At 39.0% G+C, this 27040-nt stretch overlaps 1 protein-coding gene across 5 annotated transcripts in view; it reads left to right on the plus strand.

The window, feature by feature from the left end:
* The window catches only part of LOC124802628 (ATP-dependent RNA helicase TDRD9), a 263497-nt gene that overhangs the window by 214632 nt on the left and 21825 nt on the right, over positions 1–27040 (plus strand). For 4 of the 5 annotated variants that reach the window (XM_047263517.1, XM_047263521.1, XM_047263519.1 and 1 more), the window contains exons 22-24: positions 2437–2571; positions 6743–6881; positions 25120–25241. In XM_047263517.1, the coding sequence (XP_047119473.1) occupies positions 2437–2571; positions 6743–6881; positions 25120–25241 (396 nt within the window). Of the gene's footprint in view, positions 1–2436; positions 2572–6742; positions 6918–25119; positions 25242–27040 lie in introns of those variants that run through there. The other variant, XM_047263522.1, reaches the window with a different exon arrangement.

Consider the following 27040-nt stretch of genomic DNA (forward strand, 5'->3'; position numbering starts at 1 on the left):
TTACAGTATAATGCCTTGAACAATTCACGTAAATATGAACCGGAGTTATTTTATTGTTTAATATGCATAATATTTTGTGAGTGAATATATCAGTGGGGCAGCACATTAGCAGAGTAAATTGTGATTTACTAAATATATTATTTCTATTAAGGCAATATATTGTTCTGGGGGAAGAAATAGAGAATGTCAATAATTAACTGATCAGTATTTATTGACACGTGGCCTGTAGCGTTTCTTATATATTTCGCCAGTCCAGAAATATTATTGTTGATAAGTTGGATACATATTGCCAGTTCCATGAAGCAGGCAATAATTCCTGCTTTAATGTTTAAGAGCATTTTGTTATTGTGTTGTTTCTTATTGTGTATGTTATCTGAGTACAGCCACAGTATTTCAGAGAGGGTATCAAAGTGAGAAAATAAAGTAGTTTTTGAAAACAGCCACAAATCAGATTTATTATTTTTTATTGGTGGTTTTGATCCTCAAATGAGCAAATTGAGATAATACAGAAATTTACATTGACATAAACTTACATTGATGTAAAGTACATGTTCTATTTCCAGTATGGTGGTATGGGATTTCCAGCATATTGTCTGAAATTTTTCGTAATGACTTGGAAATTTGGTTTCTGATAAATTTCACAAAATAAAACAGAAAACATTTTATTATCACTGGTATGTTGATGACAGTATATTTCTATTTAAAGGAACCAAGCAAGATTTAAATGATGTAATAGACAAACTGAACCACATCACCCAAAAATTAAGTTCGCAGTTGAACATGAAAGAGAAAATAGCATCAATTTTCTCAATTTGGCAATTAGTAGATTGAATGGGAAACATATTTTTAAAGTTTTCAGGGTGCCTACATATTCAGGTATAATTATTGGGAGTAATTCAAATTGTGCAATCCAGCACAAAAATGAATATTTCTATTCAACTTCACACAGAATGTTACAGTTACCAAAGATGAAGACAGAGCTACAGAATTACAGACAATCAAAAAGATAGCTTTAGGGAACAATTACCAAGAAAGTGATATAATGAAAGTGTACCACACCATACAGAAAAATATTAAATGAAAGAAAGAAAAAAAAAACAATACAGACAAGGCAGTAGAAAATAAAAGGTATATTTCACTCACATACAGAAGTCCTATAACAGACTAGATTGTGGGATGTTTCCCAAGACAGAAAGTTAAAGTAGCATTTCAAACTAGCATCTGCCTTAAAGGCATGCTAATACACAAAGAGAACGTACACAAAGGACACATACAATAGTTCAATAGTATATAAAATGAAATGCTGGAATTGTCAGAGCATGTACATTGGTTAAACTGGAAGTTAGTTAGTTAGTTAGTTAGTTAGTTACTTTTAATACGTTTAAAATATTTTATATAGAACATTTCAATTTAAATTCAAATCCTACAGCACTGGATGAACATTTGTGGACAACTAAACATACAAGGACAAGATAGTATGAAAATTATTCTCACACAGTTAAAGATCCTCTGCTAAATTTTTTGAAAGATTTGGAAATTATTGTAAAAAAGGAGAAAAACCCACAAGATCTATTAAATGAACAAAACAAATTTAACCTACATAGATTCTTCCATGTATTCATGACGTACTGTTGATAAGGAACCGAAATATAATACTTGCACAATATACTAACAGAAATATTTTTAAGAATGCTAATTCTGAATGTGTATTTATAAAGACATTTTTAAATATGCATTTTTTATAATGTATTTTAAAAGATATTTTAATTTTTACAAATGTACTGATATCTTTTTGAAGATAAGCAGATATGTACAAGTATGAGATGTCTGTGCACAAACCAATAAAAGAGACAATTAAAATGCAAATTTCATTTTCTGTCTTTGGATACACTATACCTTGGATATTACACATACTGTTGTTCAGTCAGTTTAATCTTTGGCATTGTCAATGTCATCATTTACTTCTGTACTGTAGTATAGCCAGTTCAAACTTTAGAGCTGCCAGCCAACTTTAAATATAATCTTTAATGCTATCAGCCAACTTTAGGTGCAAGTCACCATACTGGAAACAGCATATTGTACTTAACATCAGTGAAAGTTTGTCAATGTAAGTTTTCTGTATTATCTCAATTTGCATCTTTAACAGTGTATATTCTGGTGACACTTTTGTTCATTTGAACACAGAAACAGTTAAATAAAAAATACTAAGTCCTTCTTTGTCTAAGCAGTTGCTCCCCATGCAGGGAATGCCTGCTCATGCTAGACAAAATAAAGGATCTGTGAGTGTAGCAACAGGGTTTTCTCTTACTATAACTACAGTTTTGCATCAGTTTACTGCTGAGTTTTGCGTCAGTTTACTGCTGTGGCCCACTTATAGAATAGAAAGCAAAGTGACTTGACTTAATAATACATTTTCTGACCATATTTCTTTTACAGGATGCTTGTAGCAGCTACAGTTTCCTTAAACCCAGCTGGTGATCGTATGAACCTAAGGCATACCACATTGATGCCAAATATTCATGGGCTTCCAGCACTCTTGTGCCTTATTTTTGCCCCTGAAATAGAACTCAGGTAATACTGCTGCAGTTACTGTATATTTTGACAAATGAATTTGTAATTTTCGTCTTGGTGAATTGAAGTGGTCCTGTAAAAAGACATGGTGTTGATACAGCATTCAAACTAGGAACCAAGGTGCACACCACCTGGATTCCACAGCAGACATGCATCTTCAGTTAGTCATGGGTGGAATAAACATTATCCACTGCACATTCTGTCAAATATACTTTGCAATCACTTAAAAAAGTATTTACACACAGGTTACCACATGCTGGACCAGTGTAACACCATATAAATTCTCCAAGACTTTAGTTCTATCCAGACGTAACCATTCTTATACTAGTTAATGCAGAGGCAGTAAAAATTAAAAATGTGTGGAATAAGAGAAATGGACTAAGACTTAAATTAGACAAATTTTCCTCCTTGCTGTTGACAAAATAAACTCAACCAAAAATCAAACAATGGAAAATCCAGGGTGGAATGTAACAATATTATGAGAAGGAAAGTTGCTACTCACCATATAGTGAGATGCAGATAGGCACAACAAAAAAATTTTCCGACTTAAAGCTTTCGGACAATGGCCTTTGTCAACAACACACACACACACACACACACACACACACACACACACACACACACGCATGCAAACGCAACTCACACATGCAACTGCAATTTCAGGCAACTGAAACCACACTACAAGCAGCAGCACCAGTGCATGATGGGAGTGGCAACTGGCTGGGGGGAAGGAGGCGGCTGGGGTAGGGAGGGGGAGGAATAGTATGGTGGGGATGGTGGACAGTGAAGTGCTGCAGGTTGGGAGGTGTGATCCGGCGGTATTTATACGGGTACCCTTCCTTTTTCTCGTGCTTCGTCTGGTTTGAATTGATTGCTTATTTTTCTTTGATCTCATAAGCGCTGTTCTCTTTGCTATAGGTGTTTATGTCACTCTAAGCTGAAAATGCATTACTGTACTGTGTCATGCATTGTTTGTCGCATTCTGATAATGAGTGTTTACGACCTGTCGCCGCTCGCGGCATGACTTGCTTTTGTGCGCGCTACCGCCGCATTCAATTTAAAAAAAATTAAAAAAAAGAGGAACCATCTCATTAGCGAAACAATGACAAGAGACTGCTTGTTACTTACACTGCTGCTTTCTTTGATAATGATCAACAAGAACCAAATAATAGACTGTGTATGATACAAGATGTTCTGAACGAGAGTTTAGCGAAAATTTTTCTCCGTTTGAAAAACTTTGCAGACACCTCTTTAGTACATTACATTCTGCACAGAAATTAGAACCATCTTACATTAAAAAATCTAGTCAATTGCCGTGCTTCATCTCTGGCTGTTTGACTATTAGGTACAAGAATAATACGAATATAAACATGACATGATATGTATGTTCTGCTGCGTTTGCTGTTGTCTCGCTCTAGTTTCATAGTTTGTTAGGCAGACAGGATTTAAATGAGATAGCAGCCAACACGAAAGAATACATGGCAAAATGTTTATATTCATATTATTCTTGTGGTGAAGAGAAAACTGCATGTGATTCACAATTCATGAAAGTTCCTATTACCAACCATCTCTTCTCACAGGTAGGAAAAAATACAGAATGTACAGTTGGCCATATTGACAAAAACCCCAAACAGTCTTGCCAGTCGGATTTTCGTAGTACATTGAAATGCTACTACATTCGAAGATGAACAATACGGAATTTGTATTTACTTCGTTGGATAATGTATGAAAATGCAGTGGTCGAAACTCGGGGCGGAGGAAAAAGCTCGTCTTCCATTTCTCTTTTTTTTTTTTTTAAACTTATTTACTGGCGCAAAGGTTTTGGCGCCAGTATTTATCTTTGTGCCTGCAAAGCAAGCCTGTGTAGCGCTACATATATTCGACGGCATAAGTTAGTTGTGGCAGCACCTACCAACATTTTTCAGAACTTCCGCTTACTTTGCACTCGATTCTAAGCCACAGGGGGTTTTTTTGGATTACAAAAACCGGAAAAAAGTGCGGCTTACATTCGAGTAAATACGGTAGTTGCTTTGTAGAACAGTGAAGCAATTTTTGTCAGTTTTCTAAAGAAATTTGGCTTTTATTAATCTTTTCCATAGAGGCAGTCAAATGATTTGAAAGGAAGTGTTTCATTCCATACTAATAGCTAGTTTCAACTGTTCACTGAATTTCAAGCGCACATTTTCATCCTCTGGCACGTATGGCATTATGTCACAATAAAGAACCAAACATGAGATAATACTCTAAGAAAATTGGCTTCCGGCTGGCCAAAAACCACAATGAAAAGCTTTAGTATAATTTTACATTTCTGCCTTCCATGAAACGCAGTGTTTTTCGATCCCAAGAAATGTTTCAACACTTGACTGGTACTGCCTCTAGGCCTGACGTTATTTCAGAATTTGTATTGTTTGCATTTTAAATCTACAGAACACCATTCTTCTGTAAATTATGGACTGACAACACACCATATTTTATCATTGTAACTCCCCACAAGGCTTTATATTTACTCCTGGAATATAATATAAACTGCCAGTTATGCAGTTCCTTGGCGTCACAAGTAACCTTGTTAAGCTTTATACGTTTTGATAAAGTTATAAAAAGCTTAATTTTCATAGTTCTGGTGTATACAAACAACAGTTTTTATTTTTGCAAGAAATTTGTAATTCTTCTTACTAGCTTTTTGCACTGCTGTTTTTGTTAAAGTCACCACGTAGCAAAATATTAGGGTACTTTGAACTGTAGAGTCTAGTTTTGAAATGAATATTGTGCCAAGCACTGCTTTCTAATTTTGCATTCCTTATCGGGATAGGATATGATAAAACAATTGCCCTAAGTACATTAACTCCCATGTCACCGCATTGCTACACATGGTCACATGATGCCACACTATGCACAAAATTCTAAACAGAAATGCGACGAAAGGTGTACATGAAGAGCAAATACCAAGCACAGGCTTCCTGCATTATCACAGCTGCATGTGCACAGTAACACCTGTCTTCTGGCATTCTATGGCAACTGCTCAAGCGAATCTCTTTCCAACAGGTTGCAGGAAAATATTGTGAATGACGGTTTGAGAAGAAATGAGCTTTTACGCTACATGAATTATGTTGTGTGAGAACATGTGATGAATTTCTTAAATCGCAGAACATTTGACACTCGTTAATAACATAACACATTGAGGACCAGCCACTTAGAAAAATTTTGGGCCCAGAAGACCTGACATTTAATGTCGTCATTTAATATTGTACTAGCTCATTTGTGTTTGAATTCTCTTAAAGGGTAACAAACACAAAAAGACCAATCTTACATGTGAAACCTTAGCTTTTCTTGTAGCTATGCTATGTATGTATTAATTTGAATTATGAACATTTCGTATTTGTGTATTCACACTACTCAACAGTCATGTTGCTATTTACTGAATGCATCAGGTGTCCTCTGAATATCTACTGTCTTGACTGGCAAGATAATGTGACATGTGCTGTGTTTGGTGGATCCTACATTTATATTTTCGTAATATTAAAATATGCAGCCTACATGTTGCTGCGTATCAAAGATTTTTCCAAAAAGCATAATTTTATTTTGCTGGGTTTTGTTTCCTGAAGTGCTGGAGAGCTCTGTGGCAGTGTATAAAACCTTTACCATTCAACGGATTGATAAGTTTTACAGTTCCAGAAAAGTGTATTTTCACCATAAAAATATGTATTTTTAAGTGGGGAATGCAGAAAAAATCCAGGAATTTTTTTTTCCTTGTCCACGTGTACATTGTGCATATGGTGAAGAAATGATAAGTAGAAAAATACGCCTTACATTATAGCTTTAGTAGTGGTGGTGCTGGTGGTGGTGGTGGTGGTGGTGGATGTACTAGTAGTAGTAGTAGTAGTAGTAGTAACAACAACAACAACAACAACAACGACGTCACCCTTAAAGTGACCTAGAAACAAAAAATTCTGTGTAAATCAAAATATTTAAATTATAAATTCATATTTTCAGATTTGAGGCACTAATAGATAGAAATGTGTCACATATTTAAACTTCTGTTTGCCAAACATGTTGTATAGACCAGTTTAGTTCAAGACTATTTGTGTGTGCGTGCATGTGTGTGCACACCTGTTTTATTTAAGATCAGTTTCTTGTTCTGCTGTAGTTATTGTTTATGTCTCATTGTTTCCAGGACTAATGAGGCAGTAACACAGTACACTGGTGCCTTATGCGGTCTGGGATGCAATCCAGACACAAACAAGCCTATATTCCCAGATCATGACCTGGAGGTCACATTTGACACAGAAATCACCATTAGTGATATTCAGAATGTAAGTGACATTCTGTTTTGGAATAGTTACCTATGATGTTTATTGAATTTTAGACTTTGCTAATGTTTGTAAGAAAATGAACTCTCAGTTTTGATCACATTTTAGCCTTTTCCTTTTATCTTGTTCTGTTTACTTTCATGTTTGGAAATTAAATTATTAACAGTGCTCATAACTTGCCTGGTTGACTTCAACTGATTCTTAAACAAATAGAAATTTTATGCCAGTGAATGGTTCTAGGTACTCAGTTAACTTTTAGAACAGCAGTGCATAGCATGTGGGCTGCATGCGGCCCACAATCAATCAGATGGTGGACCGTGCCTCAGCGTTCTTTCTTGTAATTCTTTTTTTACTCATCTTTCATCCTCCCCTTAAAATGGGAGTATGAGCCCTTGTGGAACTTAGTTCTTTTATGCCATGCCATAAAATATTTTTTTGTGAAACAAATGATGTGAACCACACACACACACACACACACACACACACACACACACACACACACACACACACACACAGCGTTTTGTGATTTGCAGTATTAGTAAGTCCGTACACCCCTGGTTTAGAACATGCTTGCTTCTCCGCTGATGAGCATAATCTTGTATTAGTTTGTGTATCATCTTATGTACAGAGTGCATTGAAAGAACTTCACCAAGTATTTATGTATTTGTTAATGTAACTCCAATTAATAATAAAATATAATATGCAGACTAGATATAACTATTGATCAGCGAGATTTCATGAATATTGCCAGGTTTAGTTAACTTAATGCAGTGTCATTTTGGCTGTGTTCTTCCTGACCATCTTTTGCGTGAGCCTAAACTGTGAGAAAGTAGTCATACACATATCAGGGAAGAAGATCAGTCTCATTATGAATAACGGAGAATAACATTCGTCATGGGAGATTAGAAAAAGGGAATTTTGATATAGTTTTAGTTTATTACAGGAACATTCATGGAAAGATCCCAGAACTAGTCACACATATAAATTGTAACAGTGCCCACATAGTGCAAGGGACAGAAAGGTGGATTAGATTAGATTAGTTTTTCGTTCCATAGATCCATGCTGAGGAGATCCTCGTGGATGTGGAACATGTCAACTTTTTTTTTTTTTTAAGCTGAAATAACAATACTAATAGTATGAATATATACAGTACATCATTTGTTTCTATTAAAAAATTCGTCAATGGAGTAGAAGGAGTTGGCCACTAGTAAGTCTTTCAGCAGCCACCACAGAAGAGACCAGCAACAGTTCTGTAGTGAGTGTCATGAAGGCACACAACAAGTAAAGTACCTCTCAATGCCCTCTTTCTCCCGCATCCTCGAAAGGACGGTAGAGAGAAAGGTTCATGAAGTTCGGGTCAAAAGCTATCCCGAGCACTATCAGACATTATTCTTTCACGTCTGACTGAGGAGGAGGACATCGTGGAGTTAGATGTCTTGGAGGATCCAGGCAGCCCCTCCACTCCTCCTCGCTCTACAAGTATTTCACCTCCACAGTGCAAAGATAGGAGTAAATTAAAACCACATCGATGAAATGGCTCCCATCCTACAGTGGAACTTGCAGGGGTTCAAGACCTATGTGGATGAACTCCGTCTCTTATCTCAGGATAGACCACTATGTGTATCTCCAGAAGACTCATATGGATCAATCGTACATGCCTGAGCTAAGAGGCTATGTACTCCGCAAAAAGGATGACCTGAATGGAGAGAGAGCTGGAGCAGGCGTAGGTATTGTTGTCAGTACTAACTACCACTGCTCGCGTCTCTCACTTACAAAGACCTTACAAGCAGTTGCTGTATCAGTACACATGCGTCATCCGTTGACAGTATGTTCCCTTTACTTGTCCCCATATGATGTGCTCGATGAAGAGGCCCTAACTGACCTTATAACACAGCTCCCTGCCCCTTCATTCCCTGTGGCAATTTTAATACACAAAATGTGCTTTGGGACTCTGCAACTACCTGCTCCAGGGGTAGAGCATGTCATCATGCGCATACTTGCTAAATACGGTACAGAGCATATATTTCTGCACAGCAACTGGGTCGTTTTCTGCCATTATTCTGTCACTTTGCTCTCGAGCTCTTGCTCACACTGCTCAATGGAAAGCGGTTGACAACTTGCATGGAAGTGATCACTTCCCAGTCTGAATTCATCTGACAGACAGAGTGGAAACCAAAAGAAAACCACTGTGATGGGTGCTTTGTAGAGCAGACTTGACAGTTTTTAGCCAGTTGGCCCAGTTGTGCCAATGTCGAGGCTTGGTTGGGTCATATTACCAAAATGTCTCTGCAGCATTCGTTTCACATACCACGGGACAACAGAAGAGGTAAACTGTCCCGTGGTGGATTGACAAATGCCGTTCTGCAATCAGGACTAGGTGTATGGCTCTGCGTAGGTTCAAGTGTCGGCCAAACACAGAGAATCTTGCAGCCTTTTGGTTGGCGAGGTTAAAGTGTCACTGAACTATTCAAGAGAGCGAGAAGAGGTCATGGCTACAGTTCCTGAACACCATTAATCATGCCACCAAAAGTTCGATTGTATTGGAGACCATCAGGAGAATTTCTGGGAGAGGAGAAAGGTTCATCATGGCTGCTGTAATGGGGAACGACACACTCCAAACGAATCTGCAGGACACTGCCCACACTATAGTGGCGTATTTTGCCACAGTTACTGCAACAGCCAGACAGAATCCAGGTTTCAAATGCCATAGAGCGGTTGCTGAGAGTAGTAGTTTCGACTTCAGGTCCACCTCTAATGAAGATAACAACTGCCCATTTCCATGTGTGAGCTGGATTCTGCATCGTCTGTGGCTCAAGACACATCCCCTGGTCACAACAGGATCCATTGCAGTGTGCTGCAGCACCTCGCAAGGGGAAGCAAAGATATCCACCTCACACTTTTTAATGCCATTTATATGCTGGTCACTTTCCCAACTCATGGTAGGGGGCAGTTTTAATTCCTCTTTTAAAACATGGCAAAGACCATACTTCCCCAAGTAGTTACCATATTGTTGCCCTCACTAGCTGTGTGGGAAAGACCTTGGAGCAGATGGTCAACTGCCACCTTGTCTGGATCTTAGAATAAAGGAGCCTCCTTAGTTGCTTTCAGTGTGGGTTGAGGAAGTATCACTCCACCTTTGATAACCTGGCCCTCCTGGAGGCGGCTATACAATAGGCATTCCTGCACCGGCATCACCTTCTAGGTATATTTTTTGACATCGAGAAGGCCTACAATACTACTTGGAGGCATCTTATTCTGGAGCAGCTTCACAAATGGGATTTTCATGGTTGTCTTCACATTTTTATTCAGTCCTTCCTCTTGCCACAATATTTTAGATACCGAGTTGGTGATGTCCTGTCTGATAGCTTTGAGCAGGGGAGCGGTGTCTCTAAAGGTAGAGTTTTAAGTGTGACTGTCTTTGTCATAGCTATTAATAACATTACCTCCATAGTGAAAAGTCCTGTCCGGTGTTCTTTGTTTCTGGATGACTTCTCTATGTTTTGATCTTCTTCATGCCTCACAATGTCAACACGTCAGTTGCAACTAATTCTTTGACATTTGAATGAATGGGCACAGAAGAGTGGTTTTGAGTTTTCCACCGCGACGTCTGTATGTGTTCTTTTTAACCGTTCTCGTTCCATTTTAAACTTTCCTGAGTTGAGGATGAGGGACACTGTCCTTACTTTTAAAGACACAGTGAGGTTTCTGGGCCTCATATTGGACTCTAAGCTTACGTGGTTACCACATCTTAAGGAACTGAAAAAATGCTCACTTAAGGCTTTAAGTATTTTATAATGTGTTAGCCACAGTACATGGGGAGCAGACAGGACTTCTGCTCCAGTTTTACAGGGCACTTGTGCGATCTTGGCTCAATTAGGGATGCACGGCGTATGGGCCTGCGAGACCTCTTATTTAAAGATGTTGGACATGGTGCACCATGAAGGGATTTGGTTGGCCACTGGGGCATTCAAAACAAGCCCCATACTAAGCCTGTGTGCAGAGGCTGGTGAACTGCCACTTCACTTCAGGCAATGGCTGTTCATGGTGGGCCAGGCATATAAAACACTGTCCACACCATACACACCCGCCTACCATACCACTGCTCAGCCTCCACTGGTAAGGCTTATTGGTAATTGGCAACAGGCAATGAGGCCCTGTGGGATTCCTGTACAGGATTGCCTTCTAGAGATGGGTGTTGCTGGTCTTCATGTTTCACATCGCGGTGGGGGCAGATTTCCATCTTGGCTTCTTTGGATGCCCAGATTTATTTTAGACTTGACGAATTTTAAGAAAGATCATATGTCTGATTTTACATTTCAATCTCTGTTTTTTAACGTTTTAGATATGCATCACGGTTTCACAGTAGTGAACACTGATGGCTTCAAAAAAAGGAAATTCCTTTGGCTGCTCTGTCATGTTCCAAGATTCACCTTCCTGACAAGTATACCGTTTTCTCAGCGGAGTTCCATGTGATCGTGAAGGCACTGGACCAGATGCGTTGTATTCGGGGCAAACAGTTTCTCATTTGCTCCAATTCCCTTAGTGCCTTACAATCGTTATAGGACCTGTACCCAGCTGAGAAGTTGGTCTGGCTGATATATGACCAATTGTACTTGCTTCAGTGGAAGGGTAAGCAGGTGTCATTCTGCTGGGTGCCAGGTCATCTAGGGATATGGGGAAGTGAACAGGTTGATTGGGCAGCCAAGGAGGCCTGCAGAGGAAAGGATGTGGCGCAGTGTCCTGTTCCCTTGCAGGCTGTCATTTCTGCACTACACAGGAAGTGCATGCAGTTGTGGGATGAGGAATGGCTGGCGGTGTAGGCCAATAAACTGTGGTTGGTGAAGTCAACAACCTGGCCGTGGCATTCTTCCTACCAGTTGCTCTGGTGGGATGAAGTGACACTTCCACATCTCTCACATGTGGCTTTTTAGTAAGGTGAGAGTGTACCCTGTTGTGAGATGCTTGTGGCATGTGCATCTCTATCCGCCATATTTTAAAGGATTGCATGGTATATCATGATGCAAGGGCATAAGCAAATATTGGTGGGGATCTGCTCTCTATTTTAGCTGATGATGAGACGAGTTGATGTGAGATTTTAAAGTTTTGTGATGTGTCTAGACTCTGGCCTAAACTTTTAGGCTGTAGGTTGTAATGTGTTGCAGAGTGGGTGGCTTCTCCTTTTTTTATTCTTGTGGTCAGCCAGCCATATCATCTATATTGTTTTAGCTCATTATACCGCTTTCTTCCTGTGTTGTTAATGTTTTACTACTGACGCAATACTTAATTTTCTGACTTTTGTTACCTGTCTTATACGTGCTGTTTTATCTTCCTGCTTTGTGTATTTTACGGACATTCATCTCAATCTGTTTTTGCACAGGTGCTAAAGACCTTCCTGTTGTGTGCCCATACAAACGTGTCCACATCCAGGTCCACAGAATCGATTATCATAAATAGATTTCTGATTACCCAAGTTGTTAACATCAAACATCATCTCTGAGACTGAAAATTTTGAGCATAAATGGTCAAAGTTCAAGACAGCCATATTTTATGGACTATAAGTTGCATTTTTTCCTTCAAAAAATTGCCCCCAAAATTCAGATGTGTCTTATACTCAAAATTGACATAAAAATGTCCAGTGTTTGATTTAAAATTCCCAACAGTTTTAAAAATGGCCATATCTTCAATGCCATGGGAAATTTATCTCTATCTGGCAGCGTATGATTGAACTGGCAGCAGCAGCGCACCAATGCAACGAATATCAGTTATAGGGATACACAAGCTTGGTAACACTGTCTCCTGTCCACCATACCATCAAAAAGTGAGAACTCTGTCCAGCCTGTCATGCATCATTGCAGTATTTGGTGCCAGTGAACATGAATTGAAAGTGATTTGTGTTATCGGTAGCAGTATAATAATTTTGTTAGTAGCTAATTTTGTAATGGAAAAAAATGAAAGTAATTCATGTGATGTGGGCTAAATATTGAAAGTAATAGCATATGCAAAAGAACATGGAAACAGAGCAGCTGAGTGGCAGATCTGTTATAACGTCAAGTTGAACACACATATTTCATGACGACACAACACATGTTAAGTCACAGAGCAAGTTGACAAAGCAAGACATGTGAACACGGTAACATTCAAATGAGCACTGAGTCCAAGTCTAGTGGCCGCTGGCTGGCTGGGCACTTAGGTAGGTGGCGCAGCTGCTGCATGGCTGGCAGACAGCACCGCATGTAGAGGACATGCGTAATTGCGCAGCGGCACTTTGAATGGTCGGCGAGTTACAACAATATCCATCAACAGAAAAAACCATTTGCAGTTGGCGGGCTAGTAAAGAAGAACTGAAAAATGGGGAGGACTAAATTCGCAAATAGAGGACTGAATGTAAAACGGTCAAACAAAAAAGGTGACATATTGAAATGGATTCAAGGACACCACCAAAATGGCACTGAAATTAATACAAAAATGATTGAAATACACACTTGCAAGCTAGCGCTACAGTGGAACTTAACAGATTTTCAGGGTGGGGTTGGTTGGTGCAACAGGTTTATGAAGTGCCATGGACTTAGCATGCGAACAGAAGCCAGTATGTCACAGAAAATGCCTCAAGAGTATGAAGAGAAAATATTATCTTTCCTTTGCTTTATTATTCAACACCAAAAGAAAACCAGTATGGAACTAAGCCAAATAGCAAATACGGACAAAACTCCTCTGACATTTGATGTGCTGGGTAACAGAGCTGTTGCCATGAAAGGTGGTAAAACTGTAACCATAAAAACAAATGGACATGGCAAAATGCACTACCCTGTTGTTCTCTCATGTTGTGCTGACAGTGCTAAACTTAATCCAGTGATCATTTTCAAGTGCAAAATAATGCAAACATCTTCTGAAATACTGCCAGAAGCTGGTGCTCACATACAAGACAAGGGTTAGATGGACAACGCTGGTATGAACTTATGAATTTAACAGTGTTTGGGAGAGAGGGAAAGGTGCTGTATTGAAGATGAGTTCTCTTCTTGTGTTTGATCAGGAGAGTACTCATTTGTAAAATTTTATGAAAGAGAAATTGAGACAGGAAAAAACAAAGCTTGCTGCTATTTTGGGAGAACTTACTTCACAATTGCAACCTCCTGATATTTTGATAAATAAACCATTTGAAGTGTATATAAGAGAGGAATGGAACAAATGCATGATGGATGAAACTCAGTGTGAAGTCACACCAAAGGGAGCTTCAAAACAAGCTACAGTCAAACTTTTTATATCAGTTGATAAAACGGTCATGGTGTGCGGTGAGAGGAGACATTATTGTGAAATTTTTCAAGAAGTGTTGCATAAGCAACACTCTTGATGCCTGTGAAGACCATCTTATATATGAAGAGGACAACAATGACAATGAAGAGGAAGAAGAAAGTTCAGATGATGATTTTCAGGGGCTTTAAAGATCAGGTTGGTTTTATAAACCAAGAATTTTTTTTATTCTGCCTTTGTTGCAACAAAAAAAAAAGCTTAAAAATTAAGGTGCATATAATAGTCTGTAGCATTTTATAGTCTGTAACATAAGCTATTGTACAACACTCATTAAATTGGTACATGTTGAGCAAGGTTTTGAGGGAAGTGAGGACCAGCATTGGTTCGACAGCTGTGTCAAAAAAAAGCTGCTTCAAAGGAAAGTGAGCTTCATAATAAGAAACAAAATTGAATGAAGCCAAAATTAATGTGAAAAGAGCCATGTGTGATTGTTCAACAATTTCAAACGTAAAATTCTATCTACCAATCTGGCAGAAGATCCAAAAAATTGTGGTCTTATGTTAATCAGGAAACAGATCAAAACCATCTGACCTGACTCTCAGTGATCATTATGACACTGAAACCGAGGCTAGCAGAGGTAAGGCAGAAGTACTCAGTTCCTTTTCTGAAATTGTTTCACGGAGGAAGATTGTAATACAATTCCTCCTTTCAGTCTTCACATGGAGGTAAAAATGATAGATGTTGAAACAAGTGTCCATAAGATATAAAATCAACTAAAGTTCCTCATCAGTTGGACGGACCTGATGTGATACCTATATAATTATACACAGAGTATTCAAAAGAACTTGCACATAAGAAGTTGGATTGTTGGGCATTATGCAGGGGCAAGGTCCTGCGTAACACGTAATGTACGAGCCAGTGGCATCATTCTCTGCCTCTGACTAAAGTATGTTCTTTGGTTGCACACAGAACACTTAGTGTTGATTTTAATGTTAATTCAGGTGTGGTGACAGTACTTAGCCACTTAAGTGTTCAAGTTGCATGAAGCAGATATGGCAAGTATTACATTAAGAAAGAACAGTGATAGTTTTCTGAGCATGCAAATTGTCTAAGGAGAGTCAGAATCAGAAACAGTGTCCCAATGTGGTGCCTAACCCAGTGACTCCAATTACTAGTGGAGGCCACGTCCGGAGGTTGTGGATTGGGATAGAGATAGAGATCGTGTTGGTACACCGGCAAAGTATTCTCCATCCCCTTCTGTGCAAAATGCATCACGTATGCCACTTCTTTAGTGCACATCTCTATAGCAGCAGTCTACCATAGGTCATCGGAGGAACAAAATGTTGCTAAGGTCAGCCTGTTGTAGAATTTTAGGGCATAATGTAGCTGTGACATAAAGTCACGAAGGAGGTATATGACCATATTGAAAAATATATGTAGTGTGCTAAATTCTGCATAGGTCCTGAGGGAAAAGTCATTCACTGAATGCAAAATGACTTTATTAATTCAATATTATGCATTTTGGTGTTTGCCATTATGAGATATTGTGGAGTTGCAGGTTGTAGTGGTAACAAAAGTGAGCAGTTACCACAACAACACACAACTTTTATGCCCACTGGTTACTTGAAGTTCCAGGATACCTGACGATGCCAAATGTCGAAATGCAGAACTTTTGATTAATAGTGTCACTTCGCACTGAGTCAATGAATTTTCCCTCAGTGACCTATTCAGCATCTTGAAGACTACGCATATTGTAGAAAATGGTTTATGTTTTCTGGAGTCCAGAGATCTCATCTGTAGCAGCTCATGTAGATTTCGCTAATGACAATTGGGTTTTCCGCTAGTGGTGATTGTGTGAAAGCAGACTTCCTCTGTTAATCTGAGAGATCTAGACCTTTCATTCTGCAGCAGTGTGTGTTTTCCTTTATTCCAGGAGTGCTAGACCACAAGGTATACAGGAGTACATCTGTGAAATTAAGTAGGAGAGAGGTAATAGCAGAAGCAAAATTGGGAGAACAGATTGTGACTTGTCTGGAGTAGCTCAGCATCTGCACATGAAAGGCAAATGTTCTGTCGTCAGTTCAGCACTCAGTTTTAATCTTTTATCTCTTTTGTTGGTTACTATTTTCTGTTTTTTTTTCTTCATCCTTTTACAGTTTTTCTGTTGCTTGTCATACCTAGTTTTCATTATCTCATCTCACAATGTCACGTAGGCCTTACAAATACTTTTATTTAATTCTTAGTGAGTATCGTACTGTGCACCTGTTATCATTAGCTTAAAATTACCATCTTCTCTTTAATTGTGGTCTTGTTCCAATTGCATTGTATAACTTTCATTTTCAAAGATACTTAATTTTTTTTGGCAAAAAATCAAACACATTCTGTTAAAGAAAATATACTGTGCCTTAGTAAGTATTTTGTTGTTAGTTTCTTGCCCCCATTATTTACATTTGTGTTTGAATTTGTAGATTTGTGATTTGTTGTGATGGAAGGGGTAACAGTTATATTATTAAGAATGACAACAAAATAAAGTTCTTGATGACAAGTCCAAATGATTCTCTGAAAATACAGTTATTGAATTTTCAACTTCTCCACATCATTTATGAAATGGTATAGTCACTGTATTACAGCTGTGTCATCAGTTGCAGAGTTACTATTTGAGTACCAAAACTGTACAGATCCTCTCCAAGCTCAAGATCAATTGCAGAATCTTTGTGTTCTTGTAATGTCATTACAGTCAAATTCTTATCTTCACCTACCATACTGCATGTTACAAGTTGAAGCAGAGAGGCACTGATTGGCCCTCTGTCTGTGATGAATTGTGGCTGGTTCACACCTATATTAGTTGCATCCTCAGAAGCATATGAACAAACTGTGAACTTGATTCCTCCAGAAGTTGCTGGAACCTGGACCTCCGCCAACCACTTAAATGTGATTTGCAGAGTTTCCATGTAGATATATATCACTTACTGTCTAGCCATTTCACTACAAGAGGATTGATGCTAAACTACTGTTATGAGTAACTTGTCAAAATGTTCAAAATCTGACAAGAAGGAGGTTGTTGCGATTAACATTGTTTTTGTCTCAGATACCAATTACAGCGAAAGTATGATCTGAATATGGTTACTGATCAACTGAAACTGTTATATAATTACTATTGTATTGGATTGTGATCAAGACTATTTAAATTTGTAATAAATAATATATATTGCTTTGTCTCATTCACCTGACAATGTCAGCTATTACAGATAAGCAGTCCATATTTAATGTGCAGAAACTCTCACCGTGCTTTCACTCATGAGGAACCACTTTTGCCACCTGGCCAATGTCCTTTGCGTACCATACTGTGCTCCTGACTTGCCTAGGAAACCTGTTAACAGTCCCAGAAAAACCATGCCATTATTAATTTCTACCACCATGAACTTAAGCAACTAAAGTTCAACTACTTCTAGGGCTTTGACAACTTTTTATTATTAGTTGAAACATGAAATAGCCTCCTCAAAATCTTTCCTACCCCTTCCCAAATATTATTTATCTCTCTTCCACCTTCCAGATGATTCTTGGACACTAATACATTACTCCTGCTCCAATTACACATCATATACCTATGAAATTCTAGCTTATTTTTCAACTCATCATTTGAGTAGAAAGTCCTGGATCCAAAATGCCGTATTGTCTCAAGCTGTAGCATGTTTCAGCTTGAGTGCCCATCGAAAGGCAGCTGAGTGCCCATGGGCAGAGATGGAAAGAAGCGGACAAACAGCTGAGGTGTGGCAGTCAAACAGCTGGACTGTAACACACAAAACCATACTTCTTCACCAGTCAAGCACACATGGCCAAGTGGTTCGCACTTCTGCAGGAGAAGCCTATACGAGCTGTGCTTGTCCGAAGGCGAGCTGGAGAGGGGGTCTGCCATGGGTCACGCGGTTTGGAGAAGTGTTGGAACACCCTGGGTTAGGTGGTCAACATCATCGTAACCATTGTTAAGGTTTCTTTGTATGTGTGACAATCAATAAAGTATCATTAGAATGCTAAACACCTAACTGGTGAAGGAAAGCTCCCAGTCACAAAGCGTGCCACGTAAGGGGCTGAAGTTCCAGTTTCAAAACACTGTAGAAAGATTTCAGGAATTACTGCTACCAATTGCAGTTTTTTCTTCAATTTTTATTTATTCATGACAGGTTTTGAATCGCCTGGCAATTCGTCATTAGATGATACAATTTAGTTTGAAGTATTGTGGAGGGTCGTGCATCTGTGGCAAATACAGAGATGAAAAAGTGAGCACTGTATGTGGAAAGAATATTAAGACTGTAAGATTAATTTGATGGTTTTACTCACTATTTTTATTCTTGTGGCAGGTACTGCTCTGGAAAACATAATGTGTGCTTACCAGTATCATTAAATATCAAGTGAAACAGGCATTTTTCCACCAATGGCGACTCCCACATACTTTACAAAATATAAACTAACCAAAGTGTGTGGCTGTTGTTGTCTCCAAAGAGTTTTGTGAAGGCAGAGATTTTCTTTGCTCATTTTTCATTTTGTGTGGCATTCGTAAGAAAATATATATTTATTACATTACTATCCTTATAAAAATTATCATCATGTTTTTACATTGCAAAATTTTCTTGTGCTGTTTACAAAATCTACAACAAAGTGTTAGGACAATATTTATGGTAGTGAAGTTATGTTTGACATGTTTCTCATTGCTCAATAAACAGGATAGTATACATATGGGGAGGGGAGGGGAGGTGGGGAAGGAGGGAGGGATGGGGGGGAGGAGAGAGAGAGAGAGAGAGAGAGAGAGAGAGAGAGAGAGATTCTGATTCTGTCTGTGTGTGTGTGTGTGTGTGTGTGTGTGTGTGTGTGTGTGTGTGTGTGTGTGTGTGTATGTGTGAAAAGAGGTAGAGAGGAAGGTGTTTAGGTGTGGTATGAGCAAGGTGGGAAATGGGTATGGGAGTGGATGAGTACAGTATTTATTAGTTTTTCAAATTTAAGGAACCCATAAAATTTTGGAACAAACGGTTGTTTGTTAAACCAATTTGTTCATTTAAGATGGTGTGGGGTGTTTTAGTGTTATGTATGAAAATTTATAATTGTTCCAAGAGGTCCATTTTTATTATTTCTTTGTCTACAATGTGTAGAATGTGGAGGTTGGTTTTTATATCTGTGATTGAATGACTATTTTGGGGTAGATGGGCTGCAAAAGTGGATTTATTTATATTTTTTAAATGGAGTGTGTCAGTGTGCTCTTTGTATCGGATTTCAAAATTTCTTTTTGTCTGTCCTATACAGTAGCAAGAACAGCCATCACAAGTTAATTTGTATATACCTGATTTGTGATATAGTGGGCTGGTTGTTTTAATGCTGTGAATTATTTTGTTTTGTATCTTGTTGTTTGTGTGGAGACTGATTTTGACTTTGTGTGGTTTAAATAGTTTTGGAAGTTGATATGATACATTACCAAGAAAAGGCATACAGACATACTATGTTTCTTCTGGTGCTAAGGAAAGGTTTGTTTATATTTTGTAAAGTATGTGGGAGTCGCCATCAGTGGAAAAGTGCCTGCTTCATTTGATATTTAATGATACTGGTAAGCACACGTTATGTTTTCCAGAGCAGTGCCTGCCACAAGAATAAAAACTGTGAGTAATACCATCAAATTAATCTTACAATCATAATATTCTTTCCACATACAGTGCTCACTTTTTTGTCTCTGTATTTCCTACAGATGCAGGACACCCACAATACTGCAAACTAAATTGTATCATCTGATTATGAATCACCAGGCGATTTGAAACTGGTTGGGAATAAATAAAAATTGAAGAAAAAATGACGATTGGTTGCAGTAATTCCTGAAACCCTTAACAAGACAGTCGCTGTGTTCCAAATCCAGAATGGATAAAAGTTTTACTGTAGAAAGAGAACTACTGCTCAGAAAGACATCAAATTTCAACAGCATATTAGTAATGCAGGGGGAAATGTCTTGGGGAAGGAAAAATAATTAATGAAAATTTACCAATAGATGGTGCTGTCTTAATGTGAGTGCGGACCACTACAAATACAGATGAATCGCAGTATGACAACTGTGGTTTGAGTTGCATATTACACCATCCATACTGTTCACTGTCCATGACTGTTGGTTTCTAATTGTAGTGAGGCTGGCACAAGACATGTTCATGTGCTATCTACTGCTTTCTGCCACAAGTTGAAATCAAAGAAACAGCATGTTCTGCAACAGATCGGAGTGTCTCGGGGGTCATGTTCAGAATGCATTGCGCAATGTATCCCCGCAATTCAGCTACGTTCGTAATTGGAGCACTGAACACATCTTTCAGATAACCCCACTGGTTAAGATCAGGTGATCTGGACAGTCAGGCTGTAGGGAAATGATGGCTGACAATTCTAAAATTTCCGAAATGTAACTGTTGCAGCCACTTTACAGGCTGTGCAATTTGCAGAGGAGTGCCATCTTGCGTAAAACTGATCCTACGTACACATCCATGCTGTTGAAGGGCTGGAAGGACATTGGTGGCTGGGCAAAAGACCCCTATAGTGTTTACCAATGACAGTACAGATAACAGGACTCATATCCTCACAAAATACAGTCCTATGATAAACAACGCTGTCACACAGGCACCTTTGCAGAATGAAGTGGTACCAGCTGATGTGTGTGCAGATTTTCCATTGCCCATATTCTGGAAGTCTGTGTATTTTCATGACCTTGGAGATGGATGTGGGCTTTGTATGTCTGCAGAGTGTTCCATGACCATTCATTGCCCACTCCCATGCCAGCAAGAAATTCCAGAGCAAATGTTTGTCCTGCCGGCAGGTCAGTGGGAAGCAGCTTCTGAACATTGGTGATTTTGTGTGCATAGCATTGTAGGATGTTTTCAAACAGTGGAAACTGTAGGATGGAGTAATTACAATATTATGAAAAGGTTAGATTGCTATTCACCATGTAGTAGAGATGTTGGATTGCTGATAGGCACAACAAAAAGATGATCAAAAAAATAAGCTTTCGGCTAGAAAGACCTTCATCCGAATTATACAAAACAAACACACACACACACGTGTGCATCCCCCCCTCCCACACACACATACACACACACCTTACATTGACAATGTAGGAAAAGATATATTGCTACTTGCTGTAAGTAGCAGACAGGCTAAAATACACTCACTCATAGCTTTCGGCCACAGCCTTTGTCCATAAAGAGGACACACACACACACACACACACACACACACACACACACACACACACACACACACACAAAAGCAGGCACACTTCATTCACACACGGCCGCTAACTCCAGCATCTCCTAGCTGGAATGCAACATCACGTGGGATGCAAGAAGCAATCTGGAGTGGCAGAGAAGGGGAAGGTATAGTAGAGTTATGGGTGGGGAGAGAGACGAACATTGCCTGGTGGAGTGTGCAGGGACAAGACCGCCAACAGGAGCAGCGTCAGGGGGTTATGGGACTGGGATGTGGGGTAAAAAAGGAACAAAAAAGGAGAGAAGTGGGGAAAGACGGACGGATGCGTTGGTAGAGGGCTCCAAATAAACAGGGAGGGAGATGAAAATGAGGAGGATATGGTAGGACAGAAGGGATGGAAACTATTGGGTGGAAGGTGTGGGGACTGTATGTTACCTTAGATTGAGGCCAGGATAATTAAGAGAGCGGATAATATGTTGTAAGGATAACTCCCATCTGCACAGTTCAGAAAAGCTGGTAGAGGAAGGAAGGATCCAGATGGCTCAGGTAGTGAAGCAGCCATTGAAATAAAAGTGTTTTATGTTCAGCTGCGTGTTGTGCCACAGGGTGGTCTACTTTGCTCTTGATTGTAGTGTGGCCCTGGCTGTTCATCCTGGTGGACAGCTGGTTGATAGTCATTCCTATATAAAAAGCTGTGCAATGATTGCAGCAGAGCTGGTAAATGACGTGGCTGCTTTCACAGGAGGCCTGGCCACTGATATGCCCAATCCACTCACCCAGCACTTGCTATTCCAGTCATGTCACAGGTTTATCCTACACCATCAGTGGCTAGGTCACCTGTGAAAGCAGCCTTGTCATTTACCAGCTCTGCTGCAATCATTGCACAGCTTTTTATATTGGTGTGATTACCAACCAGCTGTCCACTAGGATAAACGGTCAGTGCCGAACTGAGGCCAAGAGCAAAGTGCACTACCCTGTGGCACAAGAAGCAGCTGAACATAACACACTTGATTTCAATGGCTGTTTTACTACCCAAGCCATTTGGATCCTTCCCTCCACCACCAGCTTTTCTGGACTGTGTAAATGGGAGTTTCTCTTACAACACATTCTCCGCTCCCATAATTATCACAGCCTCAACATACAGTAACATATTGTTGCCACACCTCCACCCAACAGTTTCCACCCCTTATGTCCTATCGTATCCTCCTCATTCTCAGCTCCCACCCGATTTATTTGCAGCCCTCTGCCAACGCGTCTGCCTGTCTTTCCCTGCTCCTCTCCTTTTTTGTTTCTTTTTCACCCACCTCCTGTCTCACAATCTCCTGACACTGTATCTGTTGGCAGTCTAGTCCCTGCACAAATCACCAGACAGCATTTGTCTCGTCCCCCACCCATACTCTCCCTTCCCATTCCCCACCCTCTCCAGATTGCTGGTTGCATCCCACGTGATGTTGCATTCCGGTGTGAGATGCTGGTATGTGAACGCTGTGTGTGTGTGTCTTCTTTACTGACGAAGGCTGTAGCCAAAAGCTATAAGTGAGTGTCTTTTAATCATGCCTGCCTGCAACTTGGCATGTCTTTTATATGGTAAGTAGCAATCTATTCTAGATTGATACTCACCATATAGTGGAGATGTTGAGTCACAGATAGGCACAATGAAAAGATGGTTAAACAAATAAGCTTTGATCCAGAAAGGCCTTCATCAAAATTACACACACACACACACACACACACACACACACGACCACAGTGCCTGGCTGCTGTGGCCAGAGACTGTGATTTTTTGTGTGCGTGTGTGTGCGTGTGTGTGTGTGTGTGTAGGTGTGTGTGTGTGTGTTTTTTTTTTTAAATTTAGATGAAGGCCTTTCTGGCTGAACCTTACATGTTTTACAATCTTTTTGTTGTGCCTATCTGCAGCTCAACGTCGCCAGTATATGGTGAGTAGCCGTGTATTCTCTTCATAATATTGTCAGTGGAGGATGTGTATAGGATTTAATGTACCATGCTCAAAGTCATGTCCAAAGTTTGAGCAATTCCACATGCACTGCATGTCTGCACACCACTGCTCCTCCCCTCTCCCCTTCCCTCCCCTAGCCCCCCCTGTTGTGCTGTGGCCACAGCTTCAACATATGTCAGATCAACTGCTTTCCTCCTCCTGTCTCATAGCACTTCAAAAGAATTTGTATTTCTGAATTTTGTAATCATTTACTCCAGAGCCTTAGCAGACATAGTTCAATGCCTTTTTTCATAGCCTTGAGTGTCCAGAAGTCTGCAGGCCTACTGGTGCACAGTCACCATTCTTTTAAAAGAGCTTTACAAGCAGCATGTGATCCTTCATGGAGCCATTCATGATAGGTGTTGCAGTCCTGAAGTTTGGAACATCCTTGTATTGCATGTTTGTCAGTTTGCAAATTTGCGTATTAATATACTTACAATATCATCTGTTAGTCAAATTTTCCCCTCATGACATTTCCCCCTGCATCAATAATGCACTGTCCAAATTTGACATCTTTCCGAGCAGTGGTTCTCTTTCTATATTGTTTTGAAAATGGAACTTTAATTATGAACACACTGTACTTACATGCTTCTCTGAGCTGCACAAATAGGATCTCCTCACCCTCCTACCCCCCCCCCCCCCCCTCTGCCACGACACACACACAAGTTGTTGTTATGCAACCTGTACTAGTTTGTTTTGCTCACTTGCTTCTGCCCCTTTTCCAGTCTTCTGCCATTACATTTGTTATCACACCATTCGTCATTCCTTTGTCCAAACTAATTTCATATCTTACATGCTGCTCAATATATTTTGTTTGTTTATCTCACTCAATTCATCTCTTTCTCACTATTTTCTCAGAGCTGTTCCTCTATTATGGGCCCGTCCCTTCTTTGCAAATGGGCTTGCCACTACTCAGTAATGCCTTGGTGTGCATTTTATCAAAGAAACTGTACTACTACTTTTTTTTAAACTATAGAATTAGAGCAGCTTTTTGTATTTCCTCCACCCGACTGCTACGGTCGCAGGTTCGAATCCTGCCTCGGGCATGGATGTGTGTGATGCCCTTAGGTTAGTTAGGTTTTAGTAGTTCTAAGTTCTAGGGGACTGATGACCAAAGCAGTTCAGTCCCATAGTGCTCAGAGCCATTTGAACCATTTTTTTTTCCCCCCCCTCTAGGATCTGTGTTAAAGTTCTAGGCTAGGCCAAAGTTGATAAGCTCCAGTAAAACAAATTAAAAGTATGTTGTTCTTGTTACATTATTGTAACTCAGCTAGTAACTTGAAAGCGGTTCAGCCTATCCAAGTTTGTCAAATCGTATGCAGCTAAGAAAGCAACTTTTCTGCACAAATCTTTGTGTACACTTTGAAGTAACATTTGTGGATTTGTGGGGGCTAAATACATTGATATGTGCATAAATTCTATGAAAAAGCTTTCAGTGAGCTTAGATATGACACTAATCTCTGAAATATAAGTGCATAACAAAACATTTTGATGGTGGTGGCGGTGGTGGTGGCAGCGCCCATCATCATCATCATCATCATCATCATCTATCTTCCCAAGATCAAGTTCCTTCCCAAACCTTGTCATTAGTGGTTTGTGTTTGTGTTTAGTAAATTTGTTCCTCTGGAACAAGTAAGAGAAAATGTGAAATCTGCTGCACAGGTATATGAAATCTACTGCATATCATGTCCTGTGCTCATTCTGATACCATGTTAACTGTCTTCTAGTAGTCATTGTAGTCTGTTGTGTACCTCTCAATTTTTTGTTAATTTATAGATCAACCGGCTTCGTTACTGGATGTCAATGGCACTTTACACCGAGGAATACCAAGAAACATTGGAAGCTGGAGCTTTGAATATTAATACATATCAGCGAAAAGTAAAGGAAATACTTTTTGAGTAAGTATGTTTTCTCATTAGTACAGTCCTGCCATTTTCTCTAAACAAGAACTAAGAATAGTGGAAGTGTAAACAGAGATATGTAACTAACAATTGGATGACTTCTAAAATCAGTAGCTAACTCTAAACAAAATGATGGATATTACAGAACATTCAAGGAAAGGTTTTCATTTTGTGATGAATTCCCCCCATTTTTAAAAAAAAGTAACATTTAAAAAAGGATAAATTTTAACTGAACATATTTTACACTACCTAAACTAATTGTAAGGTCCTACATTCTGTTTCTTTAATACATATTTTGCATTGTAACAATTAAAGATATAAAGTAGTGAAAGTAGTGGACATTTAACTGCTTTTGCTAGGCAGTTAAAAGTCAATGCTGTATCATTCTTAAGAGTAGAACTTCATATTATAATTGTATATCATACATTAGGTTATTTAATGTAACTTACTAACATTTAATCAGTTAATACATGCTGTTCAATCTTGCTAACACTGATACTGGAAATATTGTTCGCTTTTGAAGTGATATCAGAGTGAACCAAATTATTTAAAGCTTGCTAACATTGACAGTGGAAATATCATTAACTATTGAAGTGAAGTGCCGTCAGAGTCAAGCAGATTATTTTATTGAAAACTGCTGTTTAATAGTTTCATTTTCAATATATTAGCTCTGATGAATTTGTAGCTGGTAAGGCATTGTCATTTCACAGAAGTCTATAAAATTCTTCTTCTTCATGTGCCGTCTCCTCTAAGAAGGTTGGCTGTCATCATGGCAATTTCTGATCTTGATTTGGCTGATCTAAGGAGTTCTGACGTTGAACAGTTGTACCAATTTTTTAAATTGTCAATCCAGGATGTCCGTCTTCTACCCCTCGTTCTCTTCCCACAAATTTTCCCTTCTAGTATTATTTGCAATATTTTGTAATTTACTCCCCTAATAACATTGCCTAAATATTGTAGCTTCCTTACTTTAATAATTTTAATTAATTCTTTTTCCTTTCCCATTCTTCTTAGGACATCTTGATTAGTAATTCTCGACACCCAACTAATTCTAAGTATTCTTCTATATGCCCACATTTCAAAAGCTTCTAAACTGTTCATGTCCTTCTTTTTCAATGTCCACGCTTCCATTCCGTATAATAATTTTGAGAATACATAGCATCTTAGCAACCTCATTTTTGTGTTTAAACAAATGTCTCTTGAACAGAATGCATTTTTCATCTTATTAAAGATACTTCTGGCCTGTCCTATTCTCGATTTAATTTCTTCTGAGCTTTCAATCTCCTCATTTACAATTGTTCCGAGATATTTAAATTTACGTACTTGATCGACTCTTTCCCTATTGTTTGTAAGATTTTCTTGTTGGTGTGTTTTAGATATCACCATGAACTTAGTCTTGCTTACGTTAAGAGTCAAGCCAAATTCTTCACTTTTTTCTGCGACTTTGTCAAGAAGTAATTGTAGATCTTTGAGGTTTCCAGCTAGTAGTGCAGTGTCATCAGCAAACCTAACATTGTTAATGTTTAGCCCATTCACTTTAATGCCAGCTATTTCATCTGATAGAGCTGCCTGGATTATGTCTTCTGAATACATATTAAACAATAAGGGTGAGAGAACGCAACCTTGTCTCAAACCCCTCTTTATTTCTATATCATTCGATAACTCATTTTCTACCTTCACGGTTGCGGTTTGATTGTAGTAGAGGTTATATATAATGCGGATGTCTTTCTTATCAAGTGTTTTCTTTTCTAACAATTCTATGAGATGATCATGACGAACTTTGTCAAATGCTTTAT

This window comes from Schistocerca piceifrons, chromosome 6, assembly GCF_021461385.2.
Source record: "Schistocerca piceifrons isolate TAMUIC-IGC-003096 chromosome 6, iqSchPice1.1, whole genome shotgun sequence".
Lineage (NCBI taxonomy): Eukaryota > Metazoa > Arthropoda > Insecta > Orthoptera > Acrididae > Schistocerca > Schistocerca piceifrons.